General features: G+C 39.7%; 1 protein-coding gene across 1 annotated transcript; it reads left to right on the top strand.

Moving 5' to 3' along the window:
- The first annotated feature begins 189 nt into the window (after nt 1-189).
- Nucleotides 190-27,011, top strand: akap1b (A kinase (PRKA) anchor protein 1b). The gene is made up of 11 exons (XM_054794054.1): nt 190-354; nt 4,119-5,608; nt 14,199-14,323; nt 18,330-18,456; nt 18,591-18,715; nt 19,337-19,514; nt 19,704-19,854; nt 21,507-21,574; nt 21,655-21,728; nt 21,807-21,872; nt 22,793-27,011. Exons 2-11 carry the CDS (start codon nt 4,141-4,143, stop codon nt 22,853-22,855), a joined length of 2,445 nt encoding a protein of 814 aa, XP_054650029.1. The 5' UTR covers nt 190-354; nt 4,119-4,140; the 3' UTR covers nt 22,856-27,011.
- The last annotated feature ends 485 nt before the right edge of the window (nt 27,012-27,496 follow it).

The raw sequence follows: 27,496 nt of genomic DNA on the forward strand, positions 1-27,496 counted from the left end.
ATCGGCCTGACTTATTTTGTATTTACCTGGTATCGGATGGAAACCAAGATTCGCCGTATCGCCCTTACCCAGTGCCGAGTATTGCAAACACGGCTATTGGCAATGGTGCTGCTGCCATTGCCGCATCGTCACTTATCGCGAGACTACAACGCGCCACTTGAGCTATGCATCGCGAGATTTGAGCAGCTGTTGAGTGTGTGTGTTTTTTTAGACTAGTTCTCGTCGGACAACACGTGGGGGAAAGAGGTTGAGTTTGTATGGGACACTTTTGGGTTTTTTTTAACAAAAAAAACGACACTTACTTTGACACCAGCCTTGCTCTCACCGTGGCGGCATCAACGACTCTAATTTGCTGTAAGTGAAACCGATACATGAATAAATGGTGGCAATGGCAGGCTTGTGTGTTTGTAACTATGCTCACGCAGCATGGCCTGGGTCAGACATAGTCGTCGCGATGTAACAGCCTTTCACACACACACACAAACACACAACTTGTGTTAATGATGGTCGTGCGTCGCTTGACTGCCCATGTCATTGAGCAGCTAGCTTGTGTAGCGTTACCAAAGCTAGCTCCATGTTTTTGACATAAGGCAAATGTCTCCCTGAGTGTTTGTTAAATGCTTGGCGTAACAAAATTAGCATGTGTCCTCAGTCGTGACAAGCAGTTACAAGAAGGGCTGTAACACTTTCATTTTCGTTAGGCCGGTTAGCAAGCTAACACCAAGGTCTGAGGCCGATCCGGTAAAGATGGACTCTTGTGGGCTAAAACGGCCTTAGGTTACATCAAGACACTGGTGCGTTATACTGTGTTTCCATTTCTTCAATTAATGCGTCCACTCCAAAGCATGAAAAATGGTGTTTGTCGACACCTTTAGGGTGCCTAGGGCAACAATAGTGTGCTGTTCTTGTCACCGTGCTTTGACTTTTGTGCGTTATTACTAAAATGACGTATAAAATTAGTATCCTTAACGAGGCATGCTTTACTCTCAGCAGTGTCAGTTAGCTTAATGCTATCAGCAACGCTTTTTACTCGGATATGTTTCGCGATACACAAGATTCATCAAACACTTATTTACATATTCATATATATAGCATACATATAATTATATTTGGATGTTCAGCAGTCCTAACTTCGTATTTCCTATGGTCAGCCGCCAGCCCGGTGGCGTTTTTTATTCTACGATTTCTTGATAGGTTGTGTTTGCTGCTTTTATCAGATACATGCCTTTTTCAATCGTCAAAACAAACGTTCAGACGTTTAATTCTTGGATTTGTCCTTTCCTATGTCATTTCAAGGGGACAGACGTCCCTGTTGTAGCTTCCGGTTTACGCTGTGTCCATGATGCTAACTTGTCGGATAGCTAACGCCAGCGACTAAATTTTTTTAAAACCCTGAAACGTAACTATTATATTGATAATGTTGTAAGCAATACCTACAAAAAATGCAATGTTTTGGGTTTAACGTTATGGTGTTAAGAGTGACCTTAGAAGTTAGAAGTATGACCTTTTTGATGTACTTTTAGGGCACCAATAAATGTTAGTGTCACGTGGGCTTCGTGGTGTTTGGCGATTGGCTAGGTTTTAAATTTGACATGGTAAAAGTATAAAAGGAGCTGTTAGTGGTATACCTGACTAACCAGACAATTCAGAATGTATCATGTTCATAACTGTAACACTAAAACCTATTGAACCTTGGGCCAGTTTGCTAGAAAGACATACCCAAAATAAATCAAGTTTTTCTCTGCATCTACAAGATCTACAAAGCTGATCTTGGTATCAAAGTAAAAGCAAGACTTAGATGCTGAGCTTGGATAAGAAAATGTAGATAGCTGTGCTACTGGTAAATGTAAACGAAGCTGCTTGTTGAGTGAGTCTTAAGCCCTGTCCATACAAACATTCCTGGGATTTTTTTTTTTTTTTTAGGGAGTTGAAAAAAATTGCGTTCACACTGTACCGGATTAGTAAATAGTTGCATCCGGATGGGAACGGATCATTGGGTGAAAATGATGTAATACACAAGGTACACCCACGTGTGGCGCTGTAAACACACACACAGACGGAACCATGTGACACACCAAACTATAGAAGAAGAAAGAAAGCACTTGCATAAGTCCATTGTCTTCCACTTACCAAGGCCCGTCTAACCTTACGACAAAGTGGAGTTACTTCTGCGAGTCATTTTGGACTATATTACAACAGTTTTAGGAGAATATCGACTATGGTGATCCATACCCGTCCAAATATTCAGATGATATGTTGACTTGTCATAAAAGGCCACTTCTGGTCACGTGACGGTGATGGGTCGGTGATGTCATCGTTTTCAAAAAGCAGCGCATTTGCTGGTCTACATGGAAACGACAAGCCGGTGTTTTCAGATGTTCCCACAGTAGAAGCCATCTTTAAAAAAAAAAAAACACCATTTCATGACATCCTGAACGCCGTTTCTGTGATGACATGCTGAAATGATAAAATACTTTGCTGTTTTGACCTGAAAACATTTCCATGTGGATAGCTCCTTGGAGGCAGAGCAGGAGTATCCAAAGTGTGGGCTCGGGGGCTCATTGTTTATTGGCCCTTGGCATGTTGTAAAAAGTACTCTAATTTGTTTTGTCACCAATAATACAAAGCTAAGAGTACATTGTTTTAGATAGCTTAGCAAATATTGACCTACATTGGATTGATTTAGCATCTTTATGCACAAAATGTATCAAAGTGCCCCCCGTATTTTTTTGCATTTTTAGCTTTCAAGCTAGACCAAGTTAATCACATTAGTCTTTTGTTTTGAGATTGTTCATGACACAGACTTCTAGTAATAATACCATGCATCCTTTTATAAATGACACCCTTAAGGAAAGGCATGTGCACAGGGCCTTTTTTTAAACATGGAGGGAGGGAGTCATTCCTGTAAGTCGCCACATGGTTGCTCTGGGTGTGCACAAAGTTCAGAGCCTTTTTAGTTATAATTTTGCTTTTAGATGTATTATTATTTCTGCTGAAAAAGTGTGACATAGTCCGATGCCCTGCGAGCTGGAGATTTCAAGAAAACTTAAGTGCGATCACGCATCACAATTTAAAGTAACTGATTTTAGATTAAATGCACTTAATTTTTTTATTTATTTTTTTAAACATTGTAACCAGTGGAATGTGCAATATCTTTTGAATAAAAAGGTCACATCAAGTCAGGCAACTTTTAATCAATTATAACAAATAGGCTCAATCTTTGGCAATATTTTGTTGGTCATATTAAAATGATTCGTTTTGCGTTGAACCCCCCATCCATGTTAAGTCACATATCAAATCACAAAATGTAACAAGAAAAAGCTGAAATGTTGATACTAACAACAAATTGATGTATTTAAATATATACAGAATGTTTTTGTTGTTTACTTTTTTTAAATTTAATTTAATTTTTTTACAAAATACCAAAAAATACACAAAATATCTTAGTGGCCCTAGGGGGAGGAGAACCATGAATTACTACATGCTGCTACTTTTTCCACACGCTTTCAATCCTGCCACTTCAGCAATGATGTAGCTAATTTATGGCAGAAAGAACTGCAGTTCCCATGAAGCTTAGAGTGCAGAGTCAGGAAGTAGTGAATTTCTGAAGTGGACACTAATATAATGTTGTGAAGTACTATGCAACGATTGTGTTTTGATCTGACAAGTCTTACTCTGACGGGGGGCGGGGGGAGCATCTCACGTCACATCACTGGCGCTAGCGGTTGACGCTGGGAACACTGACTGGAGGTAGGATTGCAAAGTTTATAGTGTGTCTTTCTGTGTAAATATCCCATGTTACAACGTGGACACCTCCGGTCTATAAACAAGTGCGGCCTATATATGTACACATTTAGTTTTCTTTTTAAATTTGGTGGGTGCGGCCTATATTCAGGTGCGCTTAATAGTCTGGAATTTACGGTACCCAGGTTTGGTCTGGACCAGCAGTTAATCGCTTTTGGAGACCACACACCCAGCGACTATAGGAGTTAATGTAACAGATTATTTGAAGCATTTATGGTATAAATATTAGTAGGTTTACAGCTGTAACTCAGTGTTGACAGACTTGAGATCTTGCATTGCAAATTAACTACAACTTTTTCTCTCCCTACCCGCAGGTGTAGCTAGTGTCCTGAGGAGATGCCGCTGAGGTTTCGCTCGGTCGTGCCCTACACACTACCTGGAGTCCTTGCACTGATTGGTTGGTGGTGGTACATCTCCCGCAAGAAAGAGCGCCTCACCAGCCATGACGAACCGGACGAAGCTTCAACTACTGCACCCCTGATGACATCTCTAGCAGTGGGTAGCAATGGCATGTGTGACAAAGGCACTGTATCTCCTACAAACGACACAGAACATCACTTCATCTGCAGAAATGCACCAGTAACTAGTCAAGACGAGGAGCAGGAAAACATCTCCCAGACTCTTGTTCAGGATGTATGTGCAGCATGTTCAGTGGGACAAACTTCCAAAGATGCGTTGTCTGATAATAGTGGAATGAGACTGAATGTTGATAGACCCCCAGTCTCAACTCTTCCACCATATGTGCAGGGCGACGGTCACAGAAAAGAACAGGACTGTTCGCAGAAAAGTTCAGCACCTGCCATGGGTACAGAGGCGGAACTCTACCTAAAGACTAACCTAACTTGTGCTTCAGAAGCCACTCTCAAAGAGATTGTCTTGCCCTGCCAAGCCCCCACGTTGGTGTACCTTTCGGATGCAGAGAGGCCTGAGCCAGAGGGAGAAGTTGCAAAGAATCACAGCACTATAATGACACAGAATGACGGTTGTGTAGTCACCCCCACTAAAGTGCAGAGAGTGATCTCATCACAGTTGGATTCTCTAGATGGTCACATGTCACTGCACGATTTCAATCAACACATTCTAACCAGCACTCCTACCTCCCCGCTTCTGACCTCCGAAGCCCAGACCACATTATTGACTGCGCAGGAAAACCTGGTTCATGATGAGGAGCAGGATTTGGAGGTTCTGGCAGCTGGGCTCATAACTGAGGTCATCTCGGCAGCCACCCAGCAGGTCCTTGGTGTCTCCAGCTGCCAGGTTGCTGACAAAGGCAAGCAGTACCACCACCATCAAATGTCTGATGCTCCTCAGACAGACCACGAGGCTGTACAGGTAGAGGTCAAAGAGAGCAGAGAGCAAGTGATGCCGAATGGCTGTTCTGAAATGTCTGTATGGGAATCTGTTGAGGTCAGTGGGTTGGTTCATCAGGCAGACAATGCGCAGGGAGACCCTTTGTCCAAACTGTCTCATCAAGTAGCAATGAGTTCCCCTCTACCAAGCTTGAACCCTAAAGCTGTGGAATCGGCTACACAGGCTGAAGACTCTGCTTGTAGTACATGCTACTCTGAGGATGGCATCAGCAATGAGGACCACCAACTGTTTGACAAGAAGCGGGATATCTTCCAGGTTACAGACTTGTCAGAAAGAGAAGAAACAATACCCCAATCACTGGCTGAGACCGCCACAGAGGCGATGATTTTGGCTTTGACTGAAGAAGACTCTGTGAATGTAAACAGACTTGACGGAATGGACTTGAGGAATGGAGCTCATGGTACATGTGATGTGGAAACAGACCAGTCTGGAGGTGAGTTATGAGTCTGAGATTGTGAATCAATTGTTTATGTACTCTTAATGGGGGAGTCTTACATCTCAAAGTCAACTTATCTGGGGGCCGCTGGGCCACATTAAATATTCCGCAAAATGTAATGTAACTATAGAAATGTAATAAATTATAGCATATTGGCATGTAAAACCGTGACCCTTTAGCTGTGCCCTACATGGTACAATCCACAGGTTTACGCTCTACAACCATCTTAGTGTGACTCTGTTTGTTCTTCTTTTCAGCGCACATCAGCAGTTGAAAATTGCTTCACTTAACGTGGTTGTACTCACTGGCATGATTTTGTAGTAGTTAAACAGGTTTTTCACACTCAGCACTCATCCCGTGGGTGCTGCATTTCTGATTGTAACTTTATTCCTTGCCACATAGATTTATATTGCATTATTTAATCTATTATTTGCATTTCTAAAATCAATTGAGAATCTGTTCACTCTGCATCGAGAGGCATCAAAAGTGGGTTTTTTTCGTGCCACTACCAGGTAGCAATAGCACTTTGAAACATTAACCATAAAGCATTTAAGATAAAGAATCCAAACCTTATGGATACTATGAAGTAAAGGTTTCAGACTGTTTCCCTTGCACACCCAGTATAAAAATGTTAAATCAAAACCATAGTGAGCATGCGCCTGGGAAGATCTGTGACTGTAGAGTTGCTGAGTGTTAGCATGGTTAGCAGTGTGGAGAGTGTCATTGGCGTGAGTTGTGGCTGGCAACAGCTCCTGTGTGAAAGTTCACTATTTTCTTTACGTCTTCTACACTGGCCACTAGGTGTCAGTAACGTTACATTGAGACAATAGCCACCAAGTATGCTTGTCAGTGCTAGCGTGTGGGTCTTTGTAGTGTCTTATTTATGTTTAAGATGTCTGTCTTTATATTATATCAACTATATTGGTAATACAAGTGTTATTTCATGTCTAGGAGGCTGTAATAATGCATATTCAGAAGGTCTTAAACAGGTTTTCTATGCTCTCATTTATTACATTTATCAAGAAGGAATTCTACTTCACAGAAATTAACTTATCGCGGACGGGTCAGGAAGCCAATTAACTGTGATAAACGAGCGATGAATGTATAGTTTTACATGTAGAAAACTATTAAAAATGCATATAAATACAGAAATTAAATGGATAAATTAACATTCAGGGTTTCCGCTACATGTAATGGATTGTGGCCGCACATATTTACGCACATATTGACCACAATTAGTTTGAAAACAATTGAAAATAGAAAAATGTTTCACTGCCCTTTATTTTGATAAACATGCATCACCTGTCTGCCTTGCTGGCACTCGCGCATATGTGACGAGGTACACAATGCGTCTTGTTAACTTTCACTTTTTCTTATTATCAGTAGGATGAACAATAGCCCATAAAATATGTAGTCAATTAACGACACATGCGACACTTGTCACATGCTAAGCCCGTCTATGTCAGCGTGTGTGATTGCTCATGTTTCAATGTCATTCGACTTTCTGGCATTTTTGTTTACACATGTCGTCTGGCTGGAGGCATCTAGCTAGCTCGTTTTTGTCCCATGGACGAGCTACAAGTGGCTGTATTACGTTTACGCTTACTTTTTTAAAGTGTCACGTAATCGTGCTCTCTTGTTATCATTATAATATTTATGGCTTGTCTTCAAAATACTACTTGTGTGTCAAAGTTGTTCAATAGAAACACGTGTGTCCAGCTTCAGACAGTGACGCTATCACAGTTACTAAAAGGTAGCTCATAAGGTAGCAGTAGCTCACTAGCTGATGTTGAGTAGTTCACCAAAGAATATGTTTCATCTCTTAGTATTTTTATGTCTGCTATTCAAACATGACACCTGTATTAATGACAAATGAGCACACTGAGTGGAGATGTGCTTTGTCAATAAAATAGAATTTATCTATTTATTTATTTATTTATTTAAAATCTGAACCTTTATTTGGAAAAGTCATCAATCGATCGATTGGGCACACACCTGACTTGAATTGTTTGGTAAAAATTGGTTTCAATTGCTCTTTTTAAGTCTCCTTAGGCAGAGGGTTCAGTTACTTATTCCTCCCCCTTCTGTCATTGTTTGCAGGCTATCCTCATTAAAATATGAAAACCTATAAGTGTTTGGGTGGTTTTAGTTAAAGCAGACACTGGTTTTTCATCTGTGTGATTTTGACAAAGATCAGATCACATTTGATGGTGATTTTATGCAGAAATGTGAGAAATTCCAAAAGGTTCAGATACTTTTTCATACCACTGTATAAATTTCCCATGTATCCGTAGTACTCTTAAACAGGCATCAAATTAAATTTAGGTTTGTGTCAAATAGTACAAAATGTTTTGTACTACTCACATAGTACTATTGGACTAAATAAGTCAGGTAACAAAAGGAGGCTCGACATTTTAGACTCTCACTTTAAGTGTTCTCAGTAAGTTTTCCATTAAATGAATAGTTTTGCAATGTTGAAAAAAAGTTAAATAAGATAATAAATCAATAAGTAAAAAAAAAAGGCCATCTGTCATTTAAAAAAAAAAAAGCAGACTCAGCAGGGGCACAACACAGCGGCGGCAGTCATATGCAGCCCACCAACACAGCTTTAAAAAAAAATCCTTGGGGAAACCCTGACATTTAAGGTTACTTTTGAGTGTTCCCAAAGACACGATGTGGCAGCAAGACACCACATGGACACCACCTTCCTGCTGTGCAATGAGTTATTTTTTGAATTCAATAGCTTTTCTCAGTTCTATAACCCAAAAATGGAGCCAAAGAAAGTTTTAAGTGCCAGCATGTTGATAAAGGTGAGAAACACTATTTAATTAAAGAAATAAATCATGACAAAACAGGAAGATGTCCGTGTGGTGTCTTGCTGCTACATTGTGTCTTTGGGAACAGCTACATTCAATTAAGGTACAATGTTTGTTTATCCCTTTTGATTCCTCATTTATACGCATTTAGATTTTTTTTATGCATTTAAAAACTATTAAAACATGTTTTGTGTCGACACTTTTGAGCGTCAACCGCTGGTGACGTTTTAGACTGGCGACATAGCTGACTTCCGGTATCTGTTGCCATTTTGTTAGCAAGCTATGCTAACAAAGACGTTTGTGATTAAAAACGCATTAAGAACACAATTGGACTCAAAGTGTATTAAGAACAAGACAAGACAGATAAAAGATAAGGGAAAAAAAACCCACAAGATGCGTGCCACATTGTATGTTAACCGGAAAATGTATTCAAACGAGACACAATTTTGGCGTACATTTTTTTTATGTGAACTGAAAAACCTGCTAGGTTCCACTGTACTACAGTTCACTGGTGACAATGAACTCTGACAAGCTAAAGAGACATACAATTTCATGAAGTTTGGCAGATCTGTTAAAGTTGCAAAGTGATGATCTGACAATGTGATGACGCGACTTGTGAAAGTGACTAAATAATGCAAAGAAGACACAAGACTTGTGAAATCACTCCCTGGAGCAGGTGGCAAAAGCAATACGACACTGACTTAACCGCAAACCTGGTGTGTTGCCTGGAAGCAATTTGAGGGTGATAGAGATAAAACAAAACAAAGTTTACCAAACCTTTAGACTCTTGAGTTCTCCTTTATGTACTTCTTGACATCGTGTTAAAGTGATATTGCATAATATGCTGATAACATGCTATCACATAAGATATACGTGTCTGAACAGTGACGTTTCTCTGTCATGCAAATGTAAATGCACGATAACTGCTGTTAATAACATGGGGAATCAATAAACGTGTTTGAACTTTGCGATGAGCGTGTAGAGGGGGAGAGGATTACATTCTTATTAAATTGATGAAAGGTTATGCTGGGGAAAAAATGAAAATTGATACAGATTACATTTTGAAACTGGAACATAAATACACTCCTGATCAAAATCTTAAAACCAGTAGAAAAATTGCTAGAATTTGCATTTTGCACATTTGGATCTTATTGGGGGTTTAAGTAGAGCTACAATATACAAAAACAAGAAGGGGGAGTGAGACAAAAAGCACTTTGAAAAAGTAATTTATTGAAAACAACAAATTGAAAGGCTGTTTATCAACTGATCAAAAGTACAAGACCATCGCTCAAAAAATAACAAAAAACTCTCCAAACCAGAACAAAACAAATTTTCAGTAGGACTCAGTAATGAGTAACTCCACTGTTCTTGTTAATCACTTCAAAAATTAGTTTGGGCATGCTTGATGGGAGTATTTCCAGGAAGGTAGTGGAAACATTGCTCCAAGTGGTGAAGAGGGCTTCACGAAGGGCATCAACTGTCTGGAACTGATGGCCATTTTTATAAACTTCCCTTGCCATCAATCACCAAATGTTCTCTATGGGATTTATATCAGGGGAACATGCAGGATGGTCCAAAAGAGTGGTGTTCTTGTCCCTGAAGAAGTCCATTGTCAAGCGAGCATTGTGAACTGCAGTGTTCCAGCTGTTCCAGCTGTTACTACACAGACGAGGGCCCTCGGTCATGAGGGATGCCTGCTGCAACATCTGCACGTAAAAATCCGCCGTTTGACGACCCTGCACCATCTGTAGCTGCAGTGTTCCACTGAATGAAAAAGCACCCCAGATCATGATGGACCCCCCCTCCACTGTGCCGGGTAGAAAACATCTCAGGTGGGATCTCCTTGTCATGCCAGTAACGTTGGAAGCCATCTAGACCGTCAAGGTTACATTTCTTCTCATCAGAGAATAAAACTTTTTTCCACCTTTCAATGTCCCATGTTTGATGCTCCCTGGCAAAGTCTAAACGGGCAGTTTTGCGGCGTCCAAGGAGACGTGGTCTTTGAATTAGTTTTTGTTTTTTTTAAACCCTTTTCCCGCAGATGCCGTCTGATGGTTATTGCGATGCAGTCGGCACCAGTAAAGGCCTTAAATTGGGTCGAAGACCGCCCTGTGTCCTGGACAGCCAATCTGATCCTTCGGTTCAGCGCAGGTGTGTTTTTTTTTGGGGGGGGGGTCTGCCACTTTACTTTTTTGTTCCATAATGCTCAGGATCTTTCAAAAAATGTAGAATGACTGATTTGCTGCACCCAACCTCAGCAGCAATGGCACGCTGCGAGAGGCCTTGCTTATGCAGCTCGACAATCCGACCACGTTCAAAAAGAGAGCTTCTTAGCTTTAACCATCAGAAGGACATGACGGTATGAATCCCTGACAGAAAATGAAATTTTGGCCGGATTTTGGCTTTTATAGCCTGTGGTCTTAAACTTTTGATCAGCTGATAAACAATCTATTTCAGTTTTGTTTTTTGTTTAAATTACAAGTTCCAAATATTTTTTGTCTCACTCCCCCTTCTTGGTTTTGCATATTGTAGCTCTACTTAAAACCTCATTAAGATCCAAATGTTCAAAATGCAAATTCTAGCAATTTTTCAACTGGTCTTAAGATTTTGATCAGGAGTGTATACATAGAATCCAATGTGCCATCTTTCATTGGAAAAAAATCACACACACAGCATTGGGGTGTGCCGATACAACCTTTTCACTTCCGATAGGATACTGAGAATACAGCATTGCGGATCAGCTGATACCAATATCAATTTGATTTGATATCAGTAGGAACCATACATACCGGTACATTTATAACATTTTGTTGTGTCAAATGCTTGATCAAGTGACTCAAACAGAATAGACAGTAGGCATGAGAAAAACTCACTGTCACGCTTGGCGGATGTTTCAGGCAGAGTTAGTTGTTGGGCCTCCTTGGTCTTGGCAGGATCCTCATGCAGTTTTTTTGTGGCGCTACTTTGGATGTGCGATGGGGTTGGTTTTGTTGAACTTCCCCGGTTCTGTGCCGCCGTGGGGGACTTGTGTGTGGTGTGTTTTGCGCTCGACTGCCACCTCTTTTTCGGACTTTGGCGAGGGGTACATTATAGTGATTTAATGCTATTTATTTATTATGTATTGTGTATAAAACTAAGACATCCGCAACATAAACTTAAAAGCACAAGCTGAATACGAATTACTTAACATCAGTACAAGCCCGGAGTTTGTTTTCAGAGAGAAGATAACGTAGGATGGTGTGACAGATATGCACATAAGCACTCAATAAGATCTTCAAAGCTTACCTTTATGCAATCCCACACAGTATCAGCATTTGGGAACAAATATGAGGTGAAAGACTACACGGAAAAATACAGTGAAAGTCTGTGCAGAGTCAGAGCACACAACTATGGTACATTGAACAAATTGAATTGTACATAAAATTTGATGTCGTTATTTACAAAAATGTTTTTGTTTTTTTTTGTTTTATCATTGCACCTGAAAGTTTTCCACGATCCAGTACCGGTCCATGTGGACCCCTGCTGTACTACAGCATTGTATGAATATGAGTGCATGCCTGCCCCACAGACTCAAGTGTATGAAGGGGTTTGCGACTGTAAAAAGTTGGCAACCACTGCGTCATGCGTTTTAAATGAACAGGTTTGGTGTGGAATAGACAAAGGCTGTAAGATCAATGCAAAAGGCTGGGCACTGAAATTGCAAAGCAGAACATCTTTCCCAAATTACATCAGTATTGAATTAATTCCATTGATTTTAGAGCAGTTCTGTTTTGCATTTTTAAAACATGCAAACATGCTACGTTTGGGTGATGTGCCAAGTCAAATAAGCACATTCAAGTCAGCAATAATTAATTATAAAAGAAACAGAGGCGTAGACTGCAAGTGAGCAATTCAAACTGTCAGGTATGGAAAAAGTAGCTAACTCTGGCCTGCAAAAAAGAGCTGTTTAGAAAGAGGCATAGACTGTTTTGTTGATATTTTACTGGTCCTAATTGTGTACACCTTTACTGTAATGTACTGAGAGCAACAAGGACACTGAGTTTGTTCGAGTTTGTGTATAAGTAACGGTAAAGGATAGTCTTGTTTGGAATACTGTCGAGGTACTTTGAGTATTGTTCTCAGGCATTGTTGCTGGAAAACATCAAGCTTGTGTGCCAACCATTTAGTGAGAGACCAAATCTCACTCGCATACAGAGACTACTGTTGAGTTGAACAGATGGATTTTGTTTTTTACGTCAATCTAGGGGGAAGAACAGATATGATGTGATGAGCTAAAAACAGCAAAGGCCTTCCCAATTTGCCGGGAAATGTCTTTGGTCAATGTCTTTGGTCCTTTTCCCATCTGTGGTCAGAGAGCTTCCGTGGAAGACAAAGGAGCTGACCTTGTCCAGCTTTTTGTTCCCAAAAATGATGCACATGATCTCTTCCCTTGTGCTTATTCACAACCCAACTTGACTGACCAAGTGGTCTGTCATCCATTGCAGCTAAGATTATGTTGGTGCCAACGGCACAATATCGTCGGAGAACTCTGAACCAGTCTTCAGACGATTCAGTCGGATGATTTTGTTGATGCCGCCAGTTGCTTAAAGTTGGCTGCTCTATTTTACGGTTCAGGACAAAGTACAAGCAAGCGGAAATGGGGACAAAGAAAGGATGCAGACCTGTCGTGACGTCTCAGGGTTTCCGTTACATGTAATCGATTGTCACAGAACACCACAGTAAAATAAAAGCTGCCACACCTTACAAAATGAGTTGTTTTTTAATGTGAAAATAATGTTAAGTAATACATTGTATGAATGGCCATACCTGTATATACTACCTGTATATATCAGGGGTGCCCATAACGGGAATCGTGAAGGTAGTGTGGAACGTTTGTCACCCACATAACCGTCACTTTGTAGATGTCACATGACAACAGTCATCAGACATTAAGCGCCCTCCTGATTCGCTCTTTTGCTTCTGCGGTAAAAGTGGATAACAGCTGTGTCCATTGCTGAAAGCTTATTAATATGTTACCTTGACTGCATTGTCTTTAGCATAATCCTTTTAATTTCTCATGTCAAATATCTGTAATTTTTTACAGCAAATGCTTATTGGACACAATGCATGAAGTGTATTTATAATGAAAGCTACGTAGCTATTTTGACGTATTACTCAGTTTATTTACAAAACTAGTGAGGAATTGTGCCTTTATTGCCATATTGATTTGAATTGTAAATTACTGAATATCAACTATTTCGATGATCTGTAAACTTTGAAACTGTAAATGTGAAATCCTAATCATTAGTATTTAGTATAGTAGTTGCAAAGTTTACCGGTTAGATTTTATATATGCTGTGTTTTTTGGTACACCCTGGACTGGTCCCCAGCCAATCACAGGGCACCATTCACACTCATATTCACATGTATTGACAATTTAGAGTCGCTTTTTGGCAGTCAACAAATTTCGCCGCTGTTCTATATCACGTTCTATGACATTACATAATGCCAATATTTAAAATTGTTTCTTGATTTTTCTCCCAAGAAGTGTTGATTTTCATTTTAACTGTAATGAAATGCTTACTTACGAAAACAATTGGAAACCAAAATACATAATTGAGCCGATGGAATGCAATTTAACTAAAAATGTATAGCAGTAGTTTTTATTATCATATTTTAAAGTGATCAAATTCAATTGATGCCACGGATGCCTTTTTTTTTTTTTTTTTGCCATTTTCGCAATGATTGTGGTGTACTGTTGCTTTTGAATAACTACCTGTTCTCACGTCCAGGCTCTGATGTCAACAGCATGGACTCAGGTGACAGTGGCTGCACGATGGGCGCTGGGGAAAGTCATAGTAGCCAAGCTTCTTCATCAAGTTCAGACATTGTCTTCTGGGAGATAGAAATTCCAAAGGTGAGACAGAACTGCTCGAACATGTATACTTGATGCCCAATTAACTAACCCATTTTGTGATAAATGTCACTGGACAAACCAATCATTTGCCATAATAGGGCAACCCGCTTAAGTCGGACCAGTTTGTCGACAACTAGTCTTGCGACCAGCTCGTCAAGTCCTGGTCCACAGTGTTCTTATTAGTCTACGGAAAAGTGCCTGCTTACTTTGACATGGATGTCTACATCATTATTATCATTATTGTTAGGCGGCGTGAAACGACAACAACATAACTGTCTTACTACAGTCTTAAAATGTGCACACAGTGACTTCCTGTTCAGTGCAAAGTAAACCCATGGCAGTATTAACCTGAATTCTGCAGCAGCAACTAGCAAAATGCATCACTTTATTTTTTTAGATTGTTATCCCATCGGGAGAAAGATGTGCTCATGCACAGAAGCTTTGTCATTGCAGCCATGACATACAACAGAAGTACCACAGCAACTGTTTAGTTCTGAGAGTATAAAATATGATATGAAAACGGAAGAATCTAAAGAAAAGTAGTCACAAATGGAGGAAGAACATTGTCAATAAACTGCTCTAGATTCAAAAATCCTTTAGTGGCAGTTCTACGCATGTCTCTGAAAGTCATGTAAATGTGTAAGCAATGGCTAGATTCCATTTTGGTTTTGGTTATGTTGACAACTGCTTATGTTGACGTGAATCAGCCAGTTCCAAGTGTGCCGACATAAAGTTGTACTGTACTATCAATTTATAATGTAAATCTCTAGCACAGCCGAATCTTTGAAGGACGGCATTTTTTTTGTGCTTGCAGTCACTTAACCTGCCACCTATGTTTTATGGTTTCATTCTAAAGTCTTCAGTAGTCACCATCAGAGGTGGGAGAAAGTCTGAGTTTTGCAAGTCTCAAGTAAGTGTCAAGCATTCAATCTTAAGTCAAATCTTAGGTAAAGACGTGCAAGTCCAAGTCACGTCTGAAGTCGAGATAAGATATGTCGAGTCAAGCCTGAAGTCATATGCTTAAAATGTTCACTATTAAACACTATTAAATTGGACAAATACAATGAATGCATTTGTATTTTTAATTTTTTAAATAAGACCAGTGTGACTAGGATTTAGTCAGTGCACAGAAATGTAATCCACACCCTTGTTTGTTCTTAAACCTGACTGGATGTTAATAGATTCAATGAGGCAGATTCTGAACATGTGTTGTCTTGCTGGAAATGACATAATAGCGGCCATGTTAGTTGAATACTTGGGGACACGTTTTGCTCAACTCACTCACTGAAAATCTGAAGTATTTTCAAGTCATCAGCCTAAAAGTGCGAGTCAAGGGGGATTTTTGTGACGGAACACAAAAATAATTAATAGTTAATATTATTAAAAATAGTTAATAGTATGGCACCTCAGTGCGTTCCATAAATAGTTAACACAGAGCCATAGTTAATCAGCACCTGTTTCTTTCTTATCATAACTCTAAGGGCATACTTGCACGAGGCCGTTTATGCCGTGCCGGACTTTGGCGCGTTTAAACATTCGAGCCATGCAGGGAGGTTTACGGCTGGTGAGGCAGTGACTCCTTTGGAGTCAGATTTATATGTGTACGCTCCCTCCAGGTGCCGCAGAATGCTGTCTGACATTAAACATGCTGTCGAAAGTCATGGTGTATAATAAGTCGACATACAGAGAAACAGGCATGTGCCATGCAAGCCAGGTTGGGCTTAATTGCTCATTCAGAGATGAGGTGAGGTTCGCGCCTGCCTCACCTCTGCTTTCTGCTCTGTATTTGATTGGAAAATGTTGCGAATTCAGCAATTTTGTACTTGAAGGGATAGTTCAGATTTTTTTACATGAAGTTGTACGACATCCCGATCAGCAGTGGACTATAGCAACAGTGACTTACCCCCTCTCCCCCCCATTTGGTCACGCGAGTCCAGTTCTGGTCAGATTTTCGTGACGAGGAACGTAGTACTGCTTAGTTGCTGGGTCATTTAAATACAGTAAAGAGTTTGGCTTCTCAAAGCAATATGCGTTCAAAAGAGTAGTACATTTGCATCATAAAAATGCCTCCTCAAAAAAAACTGACCTCACAAATTGCTTGGCATTCTATTTGCCGTGTCCCTGCGCACTGTCCCCTCTCCATTCGTGTGTATGTGATGAAGACGCTGGCATCTTCTTCCGCTGTGGAACACACGTAAACAAGATGGCCACAGCGCTCCGTCCCAAACTTGAGACTCCTCTGCAGAAAAATACACTGCTAATAGATAGATATGACCTGACAATACAATGACATGGATGAATTAGAATATTCACAGGCATAATACAGTAGATAGCTAGCTAGATACCCTATATCTATCTATGTAATAATAACAGTGATAATGGCGGTGCAGGCAGCATTGTTCAAGATCCCGCTGTTAATGGTGATGATGGCTGGGGTTGCTTGAGAGATGAGGAAGAGTATCACAAGTGGATGAGACATTTGGATGAGACTGTATCGTGGAGACATATACCTGACCAATTCTGAGCTTGGTGACGTCATAATATGTACATTAGATGAGTGAATTTACACCCATCACAAACTTTGGGTCATACTGAGGATTTTTCTAATTTACACTATGCCTTTATCCCTAACCTGTTTCAAGCTACAGCCTTTTCAAATCGTAATGTCAAAACTGGAAAAAAAAACACTGGCGCGTAAAGGGTTAAGTTGATCTGTCTCTCTTCCATTGCCTTTTTCTTCCTGTTTTGTAGCAACACATTCGTTTCAGCACTACAATACTATTCAGCTGATGCTCATAAGGGTGTGGTACCTCAGTGTGTTCCAAGCTTATATGCAGACAGAGGAGGTTGTAGGAACTCTACCAAAGTTGTAACGGCAGTAGGCCATTCTATGGTTTGTCTACACTGCACGCCTGCATGTGCATGGAATTGTACCAGCACCTGGTTTGGCTCTTCCAGTCGTGCCAAAAAAAGGGGAAGCGCCATTCCAGGGCGCCAATTTGTGCTCTCATACTTGCCAAACAGGTGTGAACTGGGCCCAGGCACAGTAAAATTAGCATAGTGTAAGTACACCCTAAAAATGTCTGTGAATAATCTTACAATGGCGTCTTTTATCATACTTTTATCATTATTTACTATATGTATCATTGCTTCCTGAAAACCTATGCCTCAAGTATCCCATTACTAATATTACTTTTTCATTAATATTGATAATGATGCAGGCAAGTGAAACTAACCATTTGAGAGGAGTGAATGATTTTATTTTGAGTAAATGACAATTTATTATTGGTTGAAGTGCAGCATTAATAGCACCAGCTTCCATCTCCCATCGCTACTGAACAATGGCGGCACACTAGTGGTGTCACGAGACACTGATGATACACGAGATTGGGTCTACAAGAACGAGATGAGATTTTAACTTAACTTTTAAAAAAAGTACAATGAAAACATATTAAACTATATGACAATATATTGCAATCTACTAATGTGATTTCTACTATGTTACACTCTTCTGCACTCTGTGTGTATGCTAGCGGCCCCACCTCCACCCAAAGAGACTGTATGACTGACAAAATGGCTCACTCCGTTCATTTCGTTGTTTTCTGGAACAAACACGCTAAGGTGCTGAAACCGATGACGAGTGAACTCTCTTCCTGCCTGTTGGGAGGCGGGAGACGAGCAGACACGCATGCACATGGCAATGTATTGAAACTGACAAAATTATCAAGTTCATTTTTCATTTATTGTGTGATTAATTCATTTATTTATTGCCCCAGGCCTAGTGTCCGCAAATCTTGTCACGTTTTAATCTCGGGAGATCTTGTGACAACCCTAAAGGCTTTCATCTTATCCACTTTGTGTTCCCAAACCGGAGATTTATCGACGGAAGAAGGTCTCCAGGCTCTGGCTTGTCCTTGGCACCACCACTAGCCATGGCTCCTGCTCGCTAACGGCTGGACGGCAGACTTTGTTTGATGTGACTCTTTTTGCTGTCTTTCTTGTGCAGCTTCTTGTTGGCCGCTTAATTGGTAAGCAAGGAAGATATGTCAGTTTCCTGAAGCAGACCTCTGGTGCAAAGATCTACATCTCAACTTTGCCTTACACCCAGGAGTTCCAAATATGTCACATAGAAGGTGAGTCGGGGTTCATGTCCTCATCTTAATAGGCTACCATTAGGAATCTGACTGACCAGGGAATTTGATGAATTTATCACTACTGTGATTGACTGAAGGAGGTCTAACCTGATGTTTGATTTCCACCCTACTAGGTATGCAGCAGCAAGTTGACAAAGCTCTGTCTCTGATTGGGAAGAAGTTCAAAGATCTGGATCTGACCAACCTTTATGCACCTCCACCACCACTGACATTGCCATCGCTCCCCATGACTTCCTGGGTAAGGACGGATGTTTGTCGAATCAATGTTTCACGCAGTGCTCTTCATAATTATAATAATACTGTCAGGGATGTCCAAACCTTTTCCACTGAGGGTAGCAATAGAACAATTGGCGACTACTATGATATTCTTCACATTCAAATCAATGATACACACCAATTAACAGTCCATTGTTGGTCAAGATATGTTAAGCTATTAAGGTCAGACGTAATACGTAATCTAATGCTTTTGTCATTTGTCATTTGTCATTTACTTGTTTATGAAACAAAGAAAAGCACAGCGTCAAATTAAAACCACAAAATGAATACCAACTCGCCATCAGTATGGTAATAGCATGGTTTGATGCGTGTGAGTGACAGGCACAATGTGCTGATGTGACTGATGTTTCCGGATCGGATGCCAACAGTACCGATTCCAACCACAACACACACACACACACACACATACGCGGTTTGACACTAACAGGAGGCGAGACATGAAAGAGTGACGCGAGCGGAACAGCGAGAGGACGGTTTCCGAAACTTGTTTTTTGGCCTTGGTGGAGGTCTGTGCTCATGTGTGCTCTTATTTATTTTTTTCTTTGCTTGTAACGGAATAATTGTGCTGTCATTTGTTGTCCAGCTTCTTCTGCCCAGTGGCGTGACTGTGGAAGTGATCGTGGTGAACATCGTGTCAGCCGGGCACGTCTTTGTCCAGCAGCACACCCATCCCACTTACCACGCTTTGAGAAGCCTCGACCAGCAGATGTTCCTGTGCTACTCCCAGCCAGGCACACCCACCCTTCCCTCACCGGCTGAAGGTAAACATACTTGCAAAGATTTAAAAATAGCATTCAGGTGTATGGTCGGAATGACATCATTATCCAATGATTTTGACATAAATTGAAATTACAGCAGACTTTTTCAAAAATCAGGAAGAGGAAGCCGTTCTAATTTTATGCCCTTTTGCACAAATTTACCATAATGTCTTTCTGCGTTTTGTCCTCTAGTTGGAGTAATATGTGCTGCCCCAGCAGTGGAAGGAGCCTGGTGGAGAGCTCAGGTCATCACTTTCTACAAAGAATCAAATGAGGTGGAAATAAGATACGTTGATTATGGTGGCTATGACAGGGTCAAGATTGACTCGTTACGGCAGATAAGGTAGGAACAATTTACCAATTATTTACATATAATTACATATAATTTACATATATTTTCATAGCCTTTAATTTCATGACATTCATAGTTATTTAATTGGAATTTTGTATTAAATTGCATTTTTACTTATTTAATGACTGTTTAAAAAAATATTGCATTACATTTGCACCCTGCATCTGTACGTTTTTGGCTTCTTACTTTGTCATCCTTCCCCACTCATTTTGAAACCCTTTCTTAAAGGAAAGCTGCACCTTTTTTTAAAAACAAAATTTGCCCTTCATCTACAATCCTTATGAGACATGAACACACGTCTTTCTCTATTATGTACAATCTAAAGATATAAAAAACGATAAAAAGAGACAGCTCATTACTCCAAGTAATGGGACGCACCTATTCCGCCGACAAAGACCACTATTAAAGCACATCCAAAACCCTCTAACAAGGTTTTATGGATTTATATCCATGCGGTGACCATGTAGTAACAGGCACATTCATGATAATATATAACACTTATAGTATTTTGCTGTATATTGTTCATTTTTAAGCATTACCAGAACTTGCTTCCTGGGCGCATTGATTTCACATAGCAACATAGACAGAACTGCTACACTTTTACACTTTTTCCAAACTTAAAAACAAAAACACAGCAGCAGTTGCAGTTGCAGCCGCTCCAGTATGTAGCGTTAGCTTTTGGTAGTGGCCTGAGGCATTGTGAGCACGGCGCTGACGCACTGCGAGCATGTGGTGAAGATAGTAGCTAGCCCATGTGGTATGGTGAGGTGTCACTACGCCAGTAACGTAGTTCTTAGGTGTAACAATGTTAATAATGATAACAATGTTGCTTTAGCTTGGTTAATATACCGGTCACGTTATGTAAATGGAGCGTTGTTGGCGTTTTTTTTTTGGTCTTTTGTGGAAGGCATTATAGGTGCAATACAGTAGGTGGGCCCCTTATGTTCATTCTTAGCTGCCTCGGTTTATCTGTTTTTTTATCTTTAGAACGCACAGAAAAGACAGACATATGTGTTCATGTGTCACTTAAGGATTGTGGATGACGGGCAAAATTCAAAAACAAATTTTAGATTTCCTTTAAGTTTAGAATAAATAAATTAGGGGCTAACTAGTTAGCTCTGTAGCTTTTTATGCCATGCAACCGACCCACATTACGTTGGAGATACAACAACAAGGAATTTTTCCATTGCTAGCATGTGAGTTATGTCTTATCGCTTATCATGTCTACTATATTAGGAAAAATGTGTATATAGGTGATTATAGGGGTGTTATTTCATGTATACAGGGCTCTAATAATGGTGGGGTAAAAAAACATTTTTAAAACATCATAAACAGGAAAATATTCAATGTATTAATATTGAGTCCTACTCTGCGGAAAGTCACTCATTGCGGTCACTCATTGGAACCAATTAACCGTGATAAACGAGGGCCGACTATATATTCAGTTTCTCAAAAGAATTAAACAAGACAGCAGAAAACAGCAAAAATTGTATTTACGCCTGTATTTGTACATTGATATTGTACCACATACAGCTACTTGGGGGTATTGGTTAGTAGGGTAATAAAATTGCAGATGACGTGAGTTTTGCTGCTTCCACGTAATTAAGTTGTTCATGTTTATTCAACATGCGTCTTTCTTCCAGGTCTGATTTTGTAACACTACCATTTCAAGGGGCTGAAGTATTGCTTGACAACATAGCTCCCCTCCCAGGTACGCTATTATTAATGTTGAAACACAAATTGTTTACTTGTGGTTTGTTATGTATTCTTTATATCTACTATATTAATCAGGAGAAGATCGTTTTTCATCGGAGGCCACATCAACATTAGAAGAGCTGACACAAGGCGTTTCATTGCTTGCACAGGTAAGCTTTTGCCCGTGAAGTCTTTCAAAACTGTTGAGTTGATTTGATGTTAACCGGTTCTTTCTCTGGCTCTTACAGGTCTCAAACTACGATAACAATACAGGTCTCCCACTGGTTCATCTGTGGAACATAGTGGGGGAGGAGGTAAGGCACCCCAGCAAAAATGTTTCATATTAATTGATTTAACTATACTTGTATGGATATGTACATGTGTTATTAGCCTTAACATATGATGACAAGTTGCAATGTAAAGAAATGCAACTTAAACACAAAGTAAAAAATAGTGTTTAAAAAAAAAAAGATACTTGCAGTGCTCTTTTGTACGGTTCGCTAAGCGCAGTTGTGTGCAAAGTCCTACGTAGGGGCCGCTTACAGCAAACAACTCTGGCATTTTTAAAATTTTTGTAAAGTTCAACACGGCTTGCATTGGAACGTTATGAAGCATGATTAGCGCCGCACTCAAAACGATTAAAGTTACAAGAAATTTGCCTCGATTTGGGTATTCAAGAATATTATAATAATGGATTGAATTTATATATCGCCTTTTTACAAGGTGCCCAAATTCACACACAGCATCAGCATTTGGGAACAATGATGGAAACGGGGAAAATATGTCTGAGAAAGTCAAACTTTCACTTTCTCAGTGCACACGACTATGGTGTGTTTGAGGACCGCTGGGAATAAACGCTCGGCGAAACATAGACAAACATGCAAAAACAACGGGCTTTCTAACAGTATAATATTTTTTTTTATAAAATAGTAACCCTTATTTCTAAAATTTAGATGCATTTACATATTTGATGTAGTTATTACGAAACTTTTTGTTTTTAAAGAAACGTGTTTTGTTTTTTTTGTTTTTTTCTTCTAAATTTAAGTCTAATAATTGCAACAGTCACTCTTATTGCAAATGTTGATTTGAAATCATCAGGGTTTTTATGGGCATGGTGACGTGGAACGTAACCTTCACGGAAAGCAGGGTTCCTACCATACGTATGGGTTTAACTTGAAAGATGGTGTGTTTCATAATATTTTCTTGTCAAACCATTATTTGTTGTCTTCTTCAGGTCATTTCAATAAACCGCTCGCTGGCAGAGAGGGGTCTGGGGGTCTGGGTGGATGGATTTTGAACCATCATGTTCAAAGACACATCACTGGATGAAGAGTTTTTTTGTTGTTGTTGTTGTTGATGTCCTGTTATTCCTTTTCTTTAAAAAACGATTAAATAAAATTAGTTTGCAGGCATAGTCTTCATGAACATCACTGGTCCAAAATTAGATTATTTAATTGGAATTTTTGGTGCACCAAAAAAAAAACAATCGGAAAAAAAGGATGTGATACTTTTTTCTTTTTTTTTTTAAAGAAGGTATAGAATGTGAAGTGAGGTTCAAAGGTTCAACCCATGTTTTTCTCGTCCAACACAAACTGGGTCTTTGCACACTGTCTAAAAATCATTATGCAGTGTAGACGCTTAATTTCCAATTCACTCACAACTCGGTCAAGACATTTCAGTCTGTTCTAAGAACTCTATATATATATAAAAAAAATTAAAAAAATTACAATGCTGCAAAAAACGCACCAAAAGGCCGAATCGCACAAAATCACTCGCCTGTCTAGACCAGTGTTTCCCAACCTTTACTAAGCCAAGGCACATATTTTTGGGCACCCGTATGAATGGAAATGGGTGAATACACAGGTTAATTATGTACCATCTGCCATCTTGTGGAAGAGCATGTAATTGTTCTGCCTGTCACTATATGTCGCTGGCATAGCGAAATGGGCAAAGCTATGTTAGTTACCAAAGGTGTGGGCTTGGCATGGACTTGAGTCAGCTAAGTCACAATTTTGATCACTTTGGACGCGACTTGAAACTCGACTTGGACTTTGACATCAGTATTATACATTAGCATTCAATTAACCGGGTTGATTGTCCAGCAAGACAACATATTTTCCCCACATATCTGCCTCATTGAATGCATTTATTAACATCCAATCAGGTTTAAGACCAAACCACAAGTGTGTGGATTACATAAATCCTGAATGCTGTGTCACCACTCTTTCTGTGCCTAATTCTTGTCACTCTGGTTTTATTTGATTTTAAAAAGTAAGAATTCTAAATGCATTCATTGTATTTGTCAAATTTAATAGATTGTTACCTTGTTAAAATGGCATTTATGTGAGAGATGCTAAACTGTGCTTACGACTTGTGAGGATTTGAAAATGTCAATCCTATGATTTAGGACTTGACTCGACCCGTCTTATCTAGACTTGGATTTGGATGTTTTTACTTGAGACTTGCAAAACACTGACTTGCTCCCGCCTCTGCTGGTTAATGAGTCACTTTTATGGAGACTAACGGAATTGGCATTTAGCTTTGTAGTGGCATGTGTTGTCGAGATGTTTCCGGAGATTTGCGGCTGAGGGCTGAGTCGATTACATGTAATTATCTATCGAAACGCTAGGGGGCAGTGTTTTCCTTAGAGTTCCTTCCTATCTACAGTAGTTTCCTGTGGAGTAGTAGGAGTAGTGGTGAACAATGTTGACTGAAGCAACGGCCAGATAGTTAACACACCACATTTCACTGTAACGGCGTAACATTTTAAATAATTAATTGCATCACCCGTTACTGGAAGACAATTTTAAAGCCATTACTCCCAACATGGATTATTTGTAGTAAATAAATGAGCACTTTTACATCACTTCTCTCGTGTACTGTGCCACAGTGGTTGGGAATCACTGGACTAGCCAACAGTTGGTCTGCAGTTTAGGCAATGGGGCCTCTTCCAAAGAGTTGACCTCCAGACTGCAAACTTTCCTTCTTGATTCTGTCGCTGTACCTCCATATGCAAGTGTTTTACTCCAAAGGCCAGATATAGACAATAAATGTATTTATTGAAATTTAAATATATGATGCACAGGTGCGCGTTTCTGACAGTTTAAATGTAGGCGTGTTCTAACAGTGCGAGTGCATTTAAATGATCAAGGTCCTTTAACGCTAAAGGGAAACAAAGCTCCTAGACATACACCATTTGGTTTATTATTAACAAGTGAAATTAAATTCAAAACAGTGTGGTTGGAAGAACACTACGTGATCTTGCCAAGTTTTCTTGTCTTGAAACATTTCATGGTGGCCTCTTTGAAATGCAATACTGAGAATTGTACTGCATTGTCATTTAACTTCCATTTTTATAAGAGCCTGCTACATTTAAATCCAGCATAAATCCAATGTGTGTCTTTACTGTACTACTCTGACTTCTGTGACACATATTGGCCTAATGCAGGATTAATGTATGGTTTGTGGGTGGCAAAGTCAGGGGGGAAAAATGATGTATTTGACTGATGCCAAGGTCTTAATGAATGGGGTGTCCAAAGTGCAGCCCTGGGGCCATTTTCAGCCCACAGCTCATTTAGTGGCATATTTTTAAAATAAATTAATGGGATATATTCAATATTACACTAATTTGCTTTTTCATCCACAACCCAAAGCTAAGCCTTTTTGTTCAGATATCGAATTGTTTTTTGCCTCTTTAATACAAATGTATCAAAACAGCCCCATGCATCCCTCGATTTTTCTGAACGCATCCTTTACTGGAAACAGTTTGGACACCCTTGTCTTAATGTGTCTTGGATTTTAAATAGGGGACGGAAGTTTTGAGGGGGAAAAAATACCGCGAGGGACATCACAAGGTTACATGTGAAAGATGCACTTAGGAAAACAAACTCAAAAAGGAGGGAAGAGTAATATTTACTTCATGGGGAAGAACAACTTGCTATAACATCACATTTTACTGATGTGCTTGTGAAACACTCTTGATAACAAGTCCACAGTCCACTTTTGTGTAGTCAGACGTACGACTGTGTTGTCTTTCATCAGGAAGGGTGTCATGTACAGTGGACCTCCGCAGATTTGCGATTCAGCATTCTCAAATGAAAACTCTTTTTTTATGCACAATGTGGAGTATGCGGGTATCAAACACAAATGCACTAATTCATGAAAGACAATACTAACATTCATAACCCGCAAGGCATGCTGGGAAGCCCCGGTGCAGACTTCCCCAACAGGTTACCCAGCATGCCTTGCGGGTTACATATGCTAGTATAGTTTTGAATGTACAGTTTATTAGTGTGTGGGTGGGTGTTTCGTTACCCGCATCGGCCGTGTGGTGTTATTTTTGGTTCCATTATGAGTGAGGTAGGCGTTGGGGTTGATGTATGGGTATAAACAGCAGTGCCCAGCTATAGCAGCATAACCCAGTCTTCATTAGTGTGTCAAAAATTGACATCTTTATGTGTCAATTACTCAATTTTGCTAAAAGCGGGGATCTACTGTGCACCTAAGTCGTTAAAACTCTGCCAACAATATCATGCTTTGCATTGTTTCCAACAAATCACTTTGGGGGGGTTTAGGCACATACTGAAATAATGGACATGAAACATGTTGCCGAAAAGAGTACGTTTTAAAACGCTAATGAGTGAGTTGCTTCACTAATGGGTTCCCAAAATCTGTTTGGCCAGGGTTGTCGAAAGTGCGGCCCACAGCTCAGTTTTTTGTTGGTCGTTGGCATTTTGTAAAAATTCAATGAATTCATTAAGATGTTTGATTAGATATTACACTAATTTGCTTTGTCACCTACAGCGCTGCGCTTTGTTAAAATAGCTTTGCATATGTTGACTTAAATGTACAAAATGTATCCAAGAGCATCCTTTAACTGAACAGTTTGGACACCTCTACATTATTAGGTGTTGGTGGTGGAATCTGTGCACCTGCAGGCACGTGATGGAGGCCTTTTTAGAGGGATAATTGAATTTAAAGACTTCCATTCAAGAACAAAATTGGAGCAGTAGGCATATTGTTGCTGTCTCTCGGGAACTGTTTTTGTTCTTCCAATTCTTCCAGTAAATATGCCAATGTAAATGAATCAACTCCCACCACACTTACTATAGTTTCTCTGTAAATAAGATCTACTACTCTACTTTTCTAGAATACTGATAGAGTGGAACATAAAGGGAAAAGTCTTATTTATGTATTCCTGTCCTGGTTCATCCTGCCTCAACCTTTCAGTCACGCTAATTTTTTGAAGCTGTGGGACTGTTTTTTTGTGTTTGCATAGCTAGCCAAGTTATAATTGGATTATTTTTAAACAAGTGTTGCTGTGCCCAAAATAATTCAACATGTACAGATGAGGGGTTTTTTTTGCGTGAAGACTATTTGGATTGTACAAAACTATTTTGAGGGGGGGGGCACAATAAAGTGTGTTGAAAGTGATCATGTTCACTCCTTTCAATGTTGTCTTCATTATTTTGACAGTATGAAACATTTTAATTTGATGTTGGAATACTGCTGATTTTACAAATGTAATGCTCCGTATAGTACTTACTAGCGGTGAGTGATACTGTTAAGTAGCTCAGCCTTTTGGTTAGAGCGATACTGCAAATGTCGGTATCGATCTAATGCCGCGTACATACTGTGTCAGTATTGTTGATACCAAAATACTTAAAAAGATCCTTGAATTATTTTGACTTAAGTTCATGTAATTAATATATAAATATTGCATCGACAATGTAACATTGTAAACATTACAACCGAAACCACACGTATTTTAGAAAATGAAAATGGCTACTCATTTTTGTGGAAATGATTTTCATACCTTATTTCAACCCAAACAGATCAAATATGCTTGTTTTACCAAAACATTCACAAAATGCTGGTATCCACAACTCACATTTTATGTTTCAGAATACTTTTCTTTCTACTGTTCTTACATTATTAA

The sequence above is a fragment of the Dunckerocampus dactyliophorus genome, chromosome 12 (assembly GCF_027744805.1).
Source record: "Dunckerocampus dactyliophorus isolate RoL2022-P2 chromosome 12, RoL_Ddac_1.1, whole genome shotgun sequence".
Taxonomy (NCBI): domain Eukaryota; kingdom Metazoa; phylum Chordata; class Actinopteri; order Syngnathiformes; family Syngnathidae; genus Dunckerocampus; species Dunckerocampus dactyliophorus.